This window comes from Eleginops maclovinus, chromosome 2, assembly GCF_036324505.1.
Source record: "Eleginops maclovinus isolate JMC-PN-2008 ecotype Puerto Natales chromosome 2, JC_Emac_rtc_rv5, whole genome shotgun sequence".
NCBI lineage: Eukaryota > Metazoa > Chordata > Actinopteri > Perciformes > Eleginopidae > Eleginops > Eleginops maclovinus.
This window is the reverse complement of record NC_086350.1, coordinates 4,777,668-4,790,845: the sequence shown is the minus strand read 5'-3', so window position 1 is coordinate 4,790,845 and position 13,178 is coordinate 4,777,668. Positions and strand designations below refer to the sequence as shown.

Sequence of the window (13,178 nt, the reverse complement as noted above, 5' to 3'; positions counted from 1 at the left end):
ATCCCCAAAGTCAAGAACCATGATTTCGTGAACCCAAGTAAGAACTCAATGCCAACAGGACTCCTTATTCACTCCCCCTCCTCTTCCTCCATAGTTGGTGTACAGCGGCTACAGCAAAGAGACCCTGGGTCTGCGGGAGCTTCAACTGAGCGTGCTCAGTGCCGAGTCGCTGCGTGAGAACTACTTCCTGGGCGGGATAACGCTCAGACTCAAAGACTTTGACCTCAGCAAGGAGACGGTCAAGTGGTACAAACTCACGGCTGTCCCGTACTTCTGAAACCCACCTGCCTGTCCCGGAGCGGGGAATGACTCTGTGTCTCCAGAATAACTGCATTCACTTCATATGGGAAGGCGGCAGACGCAGCCTTACCTGAAAATACTAGTCACTGTATTTAATGGTTCATGAAAATACTACTTCAGAACTCGTAAAAGAGATGGACATACTATTCTTCTGACATAATAAGATTTAAGGTATAAGCAGTGATATTGATTTTAAACCTAATAAACCAAATGGACTGTTAATACTTCATGGCAGGCTACAGCTCGCTTGTTGCTTAAAAACTCTGTACATACTGATCAGTCACAACCTCAGTCAAAGAATGTCATCAAGGCTGCTCCCACCGAGTTATTGCTTATAATAGTGATGATGTTTCTGCAGTGGTGATTCCCATATGACATGAATGCAGACTCCTCCTGACGCACCCTAAGAAGGGCGACTGTTTCAAAAACCCTCAAATGGGGGGGGGGCCTGCTCTCCTCTCTTTCCATCTCTAACTAAACAAGATTGTTTCTGTGACAAACAATCTTCACTTATTTTGTCTCTCTCTTTCCCAAACTATAACAAAGAGCTGTAATGTTTTGTACATTTTGATATTAGAGGACCAAAATGGCTTACTTTCAGAAGAGTATATATAGATTGACACGTTTATTTTTTAAGGAATAGAAAGGGGGCTCATTTTTACATTTTCCTTGTTTATTTTCTACATAGACAGATAGGAGGCGTCGGGGTTACCTGCTTTGCAGCAGACACTTCTGGGTAGAGTAGTCCAACACATGAGATTCCAGGAAATCAACAGTGACCTTATGATTCCCCCAGAGAGTGCCAAAAGTAATGAGAAGGACGGCAAATCAAACCACTCTCCCAAGGAGGGAGCTGAACAGGGTGCCTTGGCTTGTGCTCACAATCCCTTTTTAATGCTCAACTTGGCCTTATTGCTATATATATTTTATTTACAATGTGATATGTCCTTATTAAAGAAAAATCTATATTCTTTAAAGATACGCAGTAGTTCTGCCAGAGCAGGTCTGAAGGTTTTTGTAAGAGTGGGCTGCCACTAAATGCACACTACCAGGTCTTTCTCTCATGTTCTTACTTGACTATTTTCACACAGCAAACAGTAAAGGGGAACTTGTATAATAAGCATTGGGTCACGCTCTGGATGAAGAAATCATGGTTGCTTGATGACGCTGATTAAAAGACAGCTCTGTGTTTCCTTCAGGTGGTTCGAAACCATAATTCAGACTTTTCAAAACGCAGTTTAGGGACTGAGTTAAAACTGGAGTCTGGACGGGAGGCAGTCTGAGCTGCGATACCACACTGTGGTGTAATGACGCCATTATGAGTAACTGGGTAACATGTTCAGAACTGCCAGTGAAGTCCACATCCATGTTTATATGATATTTAAGGTCAAAAACACTCTGAATTGTGAGGACATTTCGAGCAAACCTTACTCAGATCGACGCTGAAAAGGCAACTTTGACTTAACATCTTCACAAAAAGGGAACAAATTTCTGAGCTGCTTCCACTCGCTAACTATAAATCTAAAGTTGTTATTAATGTTTAATAAAGAAATGAAATGTAACTGAAAAGATAAGATATTCAAGACAACTATGATCTAAGAGCATCACTCACACTATGAATATTATTGACTTGATCCACTCTTTTAGTGACTGTACAAAGAAAGCAAGCAGAGTTTGTATTAACATGGCCAGTTATTTATTATTAATTGGTGACCTGTAACCCGAATGGATCAGTGTGTACTGTAATCCCTCTTTCCTGAAGCAAATTAAATGTTTTTGGAACAAATTGGATGTGACTCCTTGTTTGTTTGTTGTATAAAGATGTACTACACACTCTTTATTTTCTGCTTCTACTTTATTTTCTGACCGTAGAGACAATTCTTATATATAAATTAAACACAATTCATTCGAACCCGACATATGTATATGTAAAACAGACTGAGGAGGGCTATTCAGTGAATTCCACCAGGATTAAAGCACAATACATCTACATGACCATGTCAAACTTTATGAGAAAATGTGCCTTCTTATACTTTGATGCAACTCCAATTGATCCTTTGATGACAAAATCAAATGATCAATTTGATGGAGATTCAATTTGTCACCTTTTATGAGGATAAGTTTAAACAAATGGTGCAATAACAAATTCCCATTATTCACCCAGAGTTTGGGTTTGAATAAATGATGTCATAAAGAAGAAAAAGATTCAGACAGTTACACTCTGGCATTAACACAAATTAAGAATATTTAAGGAGTTGGGAGTTGTAGTGTGCTGAATATTATACGTGTTATCTTTCATTGCATTCATAAATACTTAAAATGAAGATTTACTATGATGGGTCTTTAGGTTTATTAATGTGACATTTGGCTGAGATGATTCAAAGTTGTATAATGTACGAATTGTGTTCTAAACTGTTCATTAATAGTTAAAGCTATAATAACGTTTACCCTCCTTTATAGTCAGTTGTGGGATGTTCTTTTTTCTCCGGTATATGCTACTTAAATTTCTACTCCACTACATTTTAGAAGCACATATTATACTTTGTACATTTACCAACACAACTTTAGTGACTCGTTATTTTACTGAGTTATGCTACTACTTTGTATTTGCAGTTAATAACTATTTCTAACTCGCGTCAATATTTAGTCCAACGTCATTGCGTCACATCCGGCGCAGGCGCAAAAATACCGTCTTCTGTCGCGTGTGCGGCCTCTCTTCCTCCACCGCCATCATGGGTCGCATGCACGCTCCCGGGTGAGCTCTCTTTTTATCATTTAAAGTTCAAATAATGTGTCTACAGATCGTTTTTTACGACACGGTAGAGTTTGTAAACGTGTTATGGACGTACGAGGACCAAATAGAGCTCTTTAATTAAGCGTTGAAAGGAAGAATTAACTTAAATTATCGCACGCTCACATCGACATCCTTCTCCTGCTAGCATGTTAGCATTAGCGAGTAGCAAAGCCAGCTAACAACGTTGTTGCTGATTAAGCCTTTAGTTAGACAGTAAGATATGTCACATTAACGACACACACGCACATTTTCCAAATGTAATTGAATAAGAAATTAAACCCTTTTAATTAAAGTTATTATCGTAAATATCTAGATAAGTTATCTCCGACACGAGTTCAAAGCTAACGTTAGCACAGCCATCACCCTTCATCAGGTGTGCAGATAGAAGCTAGACCTTTTTTCCTTTTTATAGCTTTTATTAATGCCTGTAATGTTTGCTTTCGTATCTAACTAGTCGCATGCCTTTCTTTATTACAGAAAGGGCTTGTCCCAGTCAGCTCTGCCTTACAGGCGCAGTGTTCCCACTGTAAGTATACCAAATCTGTATTTGAGTATCTTAATGTTTCTTAGGCGATTTGATCTATTTATCAATCATTTAATTATTTTTCGCAGTGGCTGAAACTCACATCTGATGATGTCAAAGAGCAGATCTTCAAGCTGGCCAAAAAGGGCCTGACCCCCTCTCAGATTGGTAAGTTTCTATCAGGCCCAAGGTCTAGAAATGTGTTTATATATTGTATAAATGAACACACAAATTGCTTGAACGGGTTTTAACTGTAACGTTTAATTTGCATGCATGCTGCAGTTATCCTCAGTTGTGAAACAGTACACATGGACAACTAGAGACCTTTTTTTTTTTTTAGGTCAGCACGTTTTTAAATGGGGCAACGGTGTAAAAGAATTCTAGCAACACCAAGTTTACATTTACTGCCTTTAAATGTTTAAAAATCAAGTCAACCAGGCATCTAGTAGACTCATTCTTATTCCAAATCTCAATCAAGTCATAAGTTAGACAAAGCCAATATTGATTGAATGTGTTTTATATTGTTGCTTTTCTTTTCTTTCTTAGAACTGTATGCCATGTTGCATGTTAAATCTTATTAAAATATCATTACTAGACTGAGAGGCACCTTTTTCTGAACTTAATAAACCTGCATTATCACTTTTCAAGTGTATAGAGAAAGTTAGGCACTTATCTGACCCAAATCAAGACATGCCATATTTTTTTATGAGACATCTTCATCTGAATGCGTTGTGGTGCATTACATCATGGTGCATTACATTGAGTGTCATGTCATGTGAAGATGCACAAATCATTGTCCTGCTCTTCTCTTTATTGAGAGTAGTGATATTTCTGTTGTGCTATAAAAAGCTGGAGGTAAATTAGCAGAGTGGCTACTTGTGCCACTACTGCCAGTCCCCTTTATACATGTACAAGCGTACCGCTGCACAATAAAGTAGTCAGTTTTGAGAAAGTTCTTAATGTTTGAAGGGAATATTTTAGGCTTTATTTTAGCTTTGCACCAGCTAAATGTCATTGTCATAAGCTGTCTTTCTTTTCACAACACATTATTGCATTCCCTTAGCTTTTTGTATGAATATTTATGAATGATTTATATGTTCTCAGTAGCCTGACAATGCGTTAAGTAAATGGTTTGTCTAAGTTTAAAGTGTTTCTTGCTTTGTCCAGGTGTCATTCTGAGGGATTCCCATGGTGTTGCCCAGGTGCGTTTCGTCACCGGAAACAAGATCTTGAGGATCCTTAAGACCAAAGGTCTGGCCCCTGATCTGCCCGAGGATCTCTACCACCTTATCAAGAAGGCTGTGGCCATCAGGAAGCATCTGGAGAGAAACAGAAAGGTATAAAGAAACAATGTATCAACAGAAATGGATCCCTTTAAAAAAACACAGTACTATGAACAGGTCCTAGAATGTGGTGTAGTTTGCTGCTGTTACCTGGGGGTTTGCAAAGTCTGTTTTATGACTCCATGTAACATTGTACAAGTGTTCTGGATGTACATCTCTAGCATACAAGTGAGTAGCAGGCTAAAAAATAACTTGTAATTACATCTTCCACTTTGTTTGTGAAATGAGTCACTATGCTTTAACATGGTGCTTAAGGAATAAAATTCAAAGAAACTTGAATCGTTAGTGAATGTGCTCTTGGTATAGGCAATAATATTGCTCGAGTTGGGTTTATGTACATTTAAAGGTTTGTTACACTTCATACTAACGTTGTTACTATTCTTACAGGACAAGGATGCCAAGTTCCGCCTGATTCTCACCGAGAGCAGGATCCACAGGCTGGCCCGTTACTACAAGACCAAGAGAGTACTGGCCCCCAACTGGAAGTAGTAAGTATTGCTTCTGCCTGGGAAGCTTTCCTTTTTTGATTTGAGAAGTTAATTCAATCTGTTATGACATGCTAAACTCAATCATGTCTTACACTTGTTACTAAATGGTCTGCTTACACCTGTGTAGAGGCACAAATCATTGTCCTGCTCTTCTCTTTATTGAGAGTAGTGATATTTCTGTTGTGCTAGAAAAACTGGAGGTAAATTAGCAGAGCGGCTACTTGTGCCACTACTGCCAGTCCCCTTCACACAATCAACTTAGATGTTTTGTGTTATCTACAATATTCAGTAACATTTAAGGCGTTGGACCATTTTGTAGATTAATTTACATCATTTATTTAAATATCTGGATTGGTATTGTTTAAAATAATAAAAAGGGGTAAAATGACACAGAACAAGATTTTATGTAGACAATACTTTTACTCCCTTTCGTTAGATGTATGTTAAAAATAATAGTTAGTAATTTTCAGAAGTGCTCCTCCTAATGGTATGTTTCCTTTGTTCACAGTGAGTCCTCTACAGCTTCTGCTCTGGTGGCATAAACGCTACACATTTTGGATTAATAAAAAGAGTTAAATTGGAAATTCTTTTCCTGTCTTTTGTTGTTTACAAAGTGTTTTACTGATCTTGTTTGAGATGAATTGACAATTTATTAAGAATATAAGATGTATAGGTACAGGAGAACCTTCCTGCCTAACTCTGTACAATAATTCACCTCTGGCTGGCCGACAGCTCACTGCTCCGTAGCCTCTGTTAACTGGACTCAACATGCACACCTTCACACTTAACATTGTACATTTACATTATACTGATTTAATATTCCATTTCATTGCCTTTGTATATTTTTATATTTCTCATTTTTAGTTTTAGTTCAGATTATTTCTCATTTCTTTTGCTTTTTGTATTTGGCTGCTGCAATTTAAAAAAAAAAAAAAATCCCAGTTGTGATATAGTATTTCTGATTCTGCAGCATGTAAAACTATTCCACATAAGTTGAGTATATGAGGAAATGAACAATATAAACATCTCAAAATAGAAGCTTAAGTGTAAACTATCTGACAAAACACAATTAAGTGAAGTTGTATAGATTTGTTAATTGTGCTGTTGGTAAATTCATTATGGCAGACATTAATTCATGGGGAAAGTGAAACAAAAGTAATCTCTAAAGTCGAGGGTCACATCAAGTTTTCATTCTCACATCATGCTCATCACGTGAATTGAGAGTTTATAAAAAGTGTTTTCCCGGAAGGCTGTTCACATGTATACAGCGACTGCCTGATGGCGGTGGAATTTACGGGCAATTTCTATGCGTCACATTTGACGTAACGCTTGGGAGGAGTTTTGTTACGTGAGGTGTGGTTTGCGTGATGTATGACAGCCGTTGTGCCCAATCACAGCTCCGCCTCACGTCACGCTGTCTATATAAAGCGAGTGGTGTTGCAATCCGTAGACATTCAACTCTACTACAACAACGAAGACAGAACAAAACATGGAGAAAATACCTGAGAGTATTTGACGAAGGAAAGCAACAAAAAAAAAAATGGCACATAATTACCGGAAGATGAAGCGACAGCATATCGACGCATACCTGTCACTGACAACTACGCAAAATCTGTTGGTTTTTGACGAGGAGTACCAAAATACGTGAGGATTTTATGTCAACATCAACCGTCATGATTAAAGAAGAAGTCAAAATGGCTACGACGGTTGGTTCGGAGAGGGGTTCTGAAAGGGCAGCGATGGAGAGGTTCGGCTGTGGAGGGATGGCGCTTCTGCCTTGGACTAAACAGCTACTCACCGTGATGTGGGAACAGCTTCGACTTCTGGTTCAGGTCATATACTACACCTTCATGTCAGGTGAGAAAAAAGTATAATCAAACACGTTAATTTGGGTGGTGTAGTTTTAAACGTTAACCGTTGGGACTTGTTTACGTACATTTCAAAAGTCCAGAAACCGTTGAGTCTACATCGTTACGGTTAAACATGTGACGTAGCTTCATCATAATAACCCCTATGCCTTCTACGGTTACAGTTCGGTGTGTTTTGACTAGTTATCTATTTTCGGATTAATGTCCTAATCTTAACTACAGCTATTTTTGACGTTGAGATTAAAGAACATGTATTTATCACTACAGCAAGCAGTATTTATTCCACTGTACAATATTTAATTTTACGTGTATCTTATTCTATTATACATGTTTATAGTATCCTGTATACTTGCTCACTTCCACCATTCACTCCAACATTTACCTTACTGTATTTTATTGTACATAAAGATGACTTCCTCTTCGGCATTATTTGCATTTATGTAGCATTTTTGAAGGAGCTTGGGACTTAAGCTGTTCATTTCCCTAAATGCACTGTGGCTGCTATAATGCCTTTGAATCCTTGAACAATGTAATAATCATGTTTTTAGTTTATCCCATGTTTTTCTCAAAATGACCTGGTTTATGTTTGTATTTTGTAGTAGTCTATCACTTTCCCCTCTAAATACCACATGGTGCTACATAGTGAGTTTTATATTGTGGAATTGTTATGTTTTAAATTGTTACCGACTTCTCTGTTGTCAGGATTCACAGTTCAAAAGCAGGTATCATGTTGGGTTAAACATTAACTTATACAACTCTAAAATTACTGCTACACTTAAAGACAGATCAATTTTCCCAGGTGGATTTTAGAAATACTTTTTACAATTTGAATCAAAAATAATTATTGAAGAAGCAAAGAACAGAAGGATGATTTTTAGAGTGAGTGTAATAGATATTAAGGAGATCATATTTTAACAGATGTAAATTCTTGCAGCTTTCAAATTTAAATCCACTAAAACCGTTTTCCTCTTTATTTTCCAGTTTTCCAGATGTTCAGGTTTGAGGTTCACCTTAGAATCACAGACGAGACGGGTCAACACATCCAGCACATGACCACGGCTGCAAACCCCACAGAGTCCTTCCTGTTCTCCTCTCTGTTTGACGGAGATAACGGAGTGATCGTTGGAGGTTCGAATCCCCTCTCTAACTTCTGCGCTGACGGTGGCGACTCCTTTGCTGGGAAATCCACTGCCGAGGCCCTGCTGTCCACCCTGCGCGCTGACGACCTATGCTGCGGACTGGTGGACGATTTTGTGTCTGGCAAAGAAGACGGCATCTTTCTGGGACACCAATCCAGCTGGACCATGGGCTTCCCCAGCGACTGGAAGATCTTTGTATCAAGTAGCGACAGCTCCAACGACGGCTGCCACAAAAGTAGCGAGAAAGTCCACAAAAGGGACTCTTCAGAAGAGGAGAAAAGTTTCCATTGGAGCAGCGAAGAAGACCAGAACATAGTGGAATTTGACAGTGAGGAAAGTAAAGCGCTTTGGGAGTCTCTGTCAAAATCTAGTGATCCTTACAACCCCTTCTTTTTCTCTGCGAGCATTTCAACAAACACAAACATGGGCAGAATTGAAGGCAAAGCGACGGACAGTGACGCTGACCTCGTGTCAGTGAGCAAGTCCAGCGAGGAGATGCTGGGGCCTCAAGGCCTCAACATCTGGGTCAGTCGTTCTGACAGCGAGAGCAGCTGGAGCAGCTGGGCCAGTTCCGACAGTTCCAGTCCCAGCATCGATGAAGAGAACGAAAGGCTCTTGGAGTTCTTCAGCAGTCCCAATGACCCCTACAATCCCATGTGCTTCTCTGCATCCACATTCAGCAGCAAATCCCCTCCAACCAGCGCAGTCTCCAAACAACAGGCCTCACCTCCTGCTCCGCCCTCCAAGTCGGATACAGACACCGAGGAAATAGAGAGTGGCTTCCCTCCCTCCTCAGAGGACGACGAAGATCAGCTGTGGAAATCTCTTTGCCAAAAGGACGACCCGTACCACCCTCTAAACTTCAAGGCCTGCCTCCAGAGCTCCCCGACATCACCTCGGTTTGAAGATTCACATCCCCTCGAAGTTCACCACACAACAAAACAATCAATCAAGAAAAATAAATGTGAAAACACACCTCGAAAACCCAGAGCCAGCAAGCCCTCACTGCCGGAGAGGAAGATAAAGCATCACTCCCATCCAGAGCAGACCGTGGTGCCCTGGAAGAAACCCGGACAAACACCTCAGACACCGCCAGAGAAGAAGGAGGAGAGCAGCAGCACCCAGAAAAAGGTCAATATCTAATAACGATTTAAATATAAACTGCCAGCCTGGATTAGATGGAGTAACCATGCCTTATTTGATGTAAAACTAGCGTAATGTGTATAAACAGAGCCATTGAAAAGACAAAAGGTTAAAAAGATGTAACTATTCCACTTTATCCCATGGTACACTGAAAAGCTTTTATTGGAAATATAAACCCAGGAGCGAAAATAGTTTTCCAGTTTTACTTAAAGATTCTCTTTGCCCCTGGTTGGATGACACTATTATTGGTTCAATTAATAGATACTGAAGCGCATGTGATCTCTTATTCTAAATGAGTACATCGTTTTCCAGGGAGTGCCTTAGTGCTGCCTTTTGCAACCTCTTGTGGTGAGATAGCTCCTGCCCGCTGCTCAGTGTTAGAATGAGCTGTTGTTTGTTGTCGGTTAGCAACACTGCTGGTAGTCATGACTAAGACAGTCATGTGAGTCAGCAGAGAGTTAGACTTCCTTAGTGGGCTAAGTGGTAAGTTTATTTTTAATACTAAGACCTTTAACACCCTGTTTCATCCAACCCAGGAAATAGAGCCTGAGGCAGAAAACAAGTCGCAGTCTGACTGATTGCACGCCTAAAGAGTCAGTGGTTAGGGGAAAGTACGTGGTTTCAGTGGGAATCTGAATTATCAGTAGGGTATTTTCAAATTGGGTTTGACCTATATAGAACTAAGATCTGAAAAACACCTACTTAGTGACTTTTATCTCAGGTATAGGAAATCCCTTCCCTTCATCAGTAGCAAGTTAAAAACCTTTTAGAAACATAACCACTTAAACCAATTTTATTCAAATTCTTCTCCCCTCTGGATTTCAGGTGCGATTTTCTCCTCTGGTCCAAGTCCATGTCATGCGCACCTGGCCGTTTGCTCGCCAGGCATCTCGCAAAGGACACTGGGAAGAAATGGTGCGAGATCGGGACCGCTTCCGGAGGCGGGTCCAGGAAACGGAGCAGGCCATCGGATACTGCCTCACCCAGCAACACAGAGAGAAGTTGCGGGCGTATCGGGACGGTGCCTTGAAATAAAGTCCTGAACACTGAATGTTTTATTTCCTTTTCGGATGAGAACTTGTGATTGGTTGCAATGCAACAGTGATTTTGATTTTAGGCCAATTAGGAAAATTTGATGTTAGGCCAACTTCAATGTTCGGTGTCGAGTTGAACAACCTTGTACCTCAGAAGGTTTTTTACATTTGTGACTGTTGCACTGACACTTTCTCATATTAAGCTCAGCATTAACGTGTGGAATGTTGTTTTTGTATGCCTTATATACTGACCTAGTAATGTAACTTATTTATGCCCTATGGAGCTTGTTGTTCATTTTTTACAGTTGGTTTTTTCTGTTTGTGTTTTGTATGTTAAAAAAAGTACAGTGGTGAATCTAGACGCTATAAGTAGGTGATGGTATCGTAAGAGAGCAGAGTTTGACAGTACAAAGTGTTTTGTTTAAGCATGATGATTAGTAATGAAGTTTGGTATGATTCCTGTGTTATTGTTGGAATATTTTCAGTTTTCTTGTTTGATGGCACATAGCACTGAGTGGAGATTTCTATGTTTGTTGTTATATTCACTTGAAATATACAAACACTTCCTTTGTGACTCACTCAGCTTCTCATGGTAACATCATGCGATCCGAAATATGTCACAAAAATCGTCTGTAGCAGATCTGTCGGTTGGTGCTTTGCCAAAATAATAAAAATGTGTTACCCTGTATCACGGTTCTCTGTTGTTCAATGCTTTACAACGTGGCTCCGGATGGACAAGTTTTCTACTCAAAGCAAACAACACAGACAGACTGACGTTGGAAAAACTTCCACAACTACCATTTCCTGCTTTGAGTGCAAGTAAACAGCACACAGGGTCCCAGAATGATGTAAACAACCCCCATCCTCACTGGGTCAGATTTCCCTGAAGTCTGAAATGTGTGCAGTAGAGCACGTATCAGCTGTGACAGCATTTTTTTCACACATTCTGTGGAAATGTTCTTGACATGCAGCACAGCCAACTGATAAAGGGATCTGATGACAGTCACATGTGAAGTCAGCGCCTCGCCTCACTATGGTCAAATAAACTGGATTAACCTCACCCAGTGAGTTCAGTCAGTGTCAGCGTGAGGTTTGCAAGGAAAACACCTGCAGTGACACTCCGGGTACTGCTTTACCTGGTTTTCTTAGTGCTTCACACACACACACAGGCAGACGCACACACAGTGCTGCAGCTTCCTGCCAGGATGCCTACATTAAAACCTTCCTAATTCAGGATTTTTGTGAAATATAAATACAGCCATGTTCAATTGTAGCTTGTATTTAACTGCTCTGTTTCCCTGGTGAGGTTTTATATATTTTAAAGGCCTATGTAGAGATGGGCTTTGCAAATAAGCTTGGGCTATAAGTGCTGTGGGGTGTGGCATCGGTTTGTTACCTACCTGTCTCTAAATAATGGGACACATAATACAGGGAAATTAGACATTGATTCTGTTAAACATCAGTTAAATGTATCCTGGCTGTGTAAAATTAGTACACTTTGGCAAAATTTAGCCCAGTTTCAACCTCATCGTCTAGAGTTGCAAAAAAAAGATGATATTGGGTTTCCAGATTCTATGGATTCATGCTTCCTCATCTGAAATATTCAACATACATTTCTGAGATTATTCAACTACCTCTTCCTCATTTTTAGGGCTTCTTCCTCTTGCCTCTCTCTCTCTCTCTCTCTCTCTCTCTCTCTCTCTCTCTCTCTCTCTCTCTCTCTCTCTCTCTCTCACACACACACACACACACATTCAGGATCTTATAATTTCCCAGAGGGCTTTGTGTCTCTGTGCAGACTAACTGCTGTAAGGCTGTCGTAAGATAAGGGTTAAAAAACACCAAGTATGATGAAATGACTTTCCACAGGGATGAAATCAATTAGCAACACACACACACACACACACACACACACACACACACACACACACACACACACACACACACACACACACACACACACACACACACACACACACACACACACACACACACACACACGCACACACACACACACAAAGCATGGTGTAAAGGTGAGCAATTGCTGACACTGTTGCTCTGTCGGCCCAGCGGTGGGTCTTCTGCTGAAGTTGCCCCCACAACCCCCCCTCCTGTTGTGCATGTAATTGATCTCCTGCTGCTCTTGCACAAAGAACAACAAAGGTTCACCGGCGAGGTTAGCGGTCCAAAAACAAACGCAGAAAGAGTTCAGTTTGGGGATGTTTTAATATTAAAAACCCTGAAATATTTCACATCGTTATGGAGGCTCTGTGTGGATGGTTTCAGAGGAGGACCCTGCTGCTCTGGTAGGAACAGAGGAATCCATTTTCAAGGAACTGTTTTCAATAAATTAAAATCCTTTTTTAATTAAACTGGGAATAGCGCCAACATCCAAGGGCATTCATCCAGACATTCAACAAAGCAATCAAACCAAAGTCCAGACAGAATACAAAAGAAAATCTAGAATGATGAGAGAAAGAATCACATACAGACATGTTTTGTATTATTATTTATTATAACAGGAGAAATTGATTTTTTTGGGGGGG

At 40.1% G+C, this 13,178-nt stretch overlaps 3 protein-coding genes and 2 non-coding genes across 6 annotated transcripts in view; all 5 read left to right on the top strand.

The window, feature by feature from the left end:
* The window catches only part of pik3c2a (phosphatidylinositol-4-phosphate 3-kinase, catalytic subunit type 2 alpha), a 48,900-nt gene extending 46,814 nt beyond the window's left edge, over nucleotides 1-2,086 (top strand). For both annotated transcript variants that reach the window (XM_063910227.1, XM_063910235.1), the window contains exon 33: nucleotides 95-2,086. In XM_063910227.1, the coding sequence (XP_063766297.1) occupies nucleotides 95-277 (183 nt within the window). In that variant the 3' untranslated portion in view covers nucleotides 278-2,086. The remainder of the gene's footprint in view (nucleotides 1-94) is intronic.
* Nucleotides 2,087-2,946: 860 nt separating this feature from the next.
* On the top strand, nucleotides 2,947-6,032 carry rps13 (ribosomal protein S13). The gene is made up of 6 exons (XM_063899773.1): nucleotides 2,947-3,055; nucleotides 3,572-3,620; nucleotides 3,707-3,785; nucleotides 4,785-4,954; nucleotides 5,348-5,448; nucleotides 5,957-6,032. Exons 1-6 carry the CDS (start codon nucleotides 3,033-3,035, stop codon nucleotides 5,988-5,990), a joined length of 456 nt encoding a protein of 151 aa, XP_063755843.1. The 5' UTR covers nucleotides 2,947-3,032; the 3' UTR covers nucleotides 5,991-6,032.
* LOC134860756 (small nucleolar RNA SNORA19) lies at nucleotides 4,399-4,527 on the top strand. Its single transcript, XR_010165308.1, has one exon. It is a non-coding gene; the product is annotated as a small nucleolar RNA SNORA19 (small nucleolar RNA).
* On the top strand, nucleotides 5,576-5,703 carry LOC134860763 (small nucleolar RNA SNORA19). Its single transcript, XR_010165311.1, has one exon. It is a non-coding gene; the product is annotated as a small nucleolar RNA SNORA19 (small nucleolar RNA).
* An 855-nt stretch (nucleotides 6,033-6,887) lies between the features above and the next one.
* On the top strand, nucleotides 6,888-11,320 carry ppp1r15b (protein phosphatase 1, regulatory subunit 15B). Its single transcript, XM_063899761.1, has 3 exons — nucleotides 6,888-7,305; nucleotides 8,298-9,586; nucleotides 10,424-11,320. Exons 1-3 carry the CDS (start codon nucleotides 7,104-7,106, stop codon nucleotides 10,631-10,633), a joined length of 1,701 nt encoding a protein of 566 aa, XP_063755831.1. The 5' UTR covers nucleotides 6,888-7,103; the 3' UTR covers nucleotides 10,634-11,320.
* The last annotated feature ends 1,858 nt before the right edge of the window (nucleotides 11,321-13,178 follow it).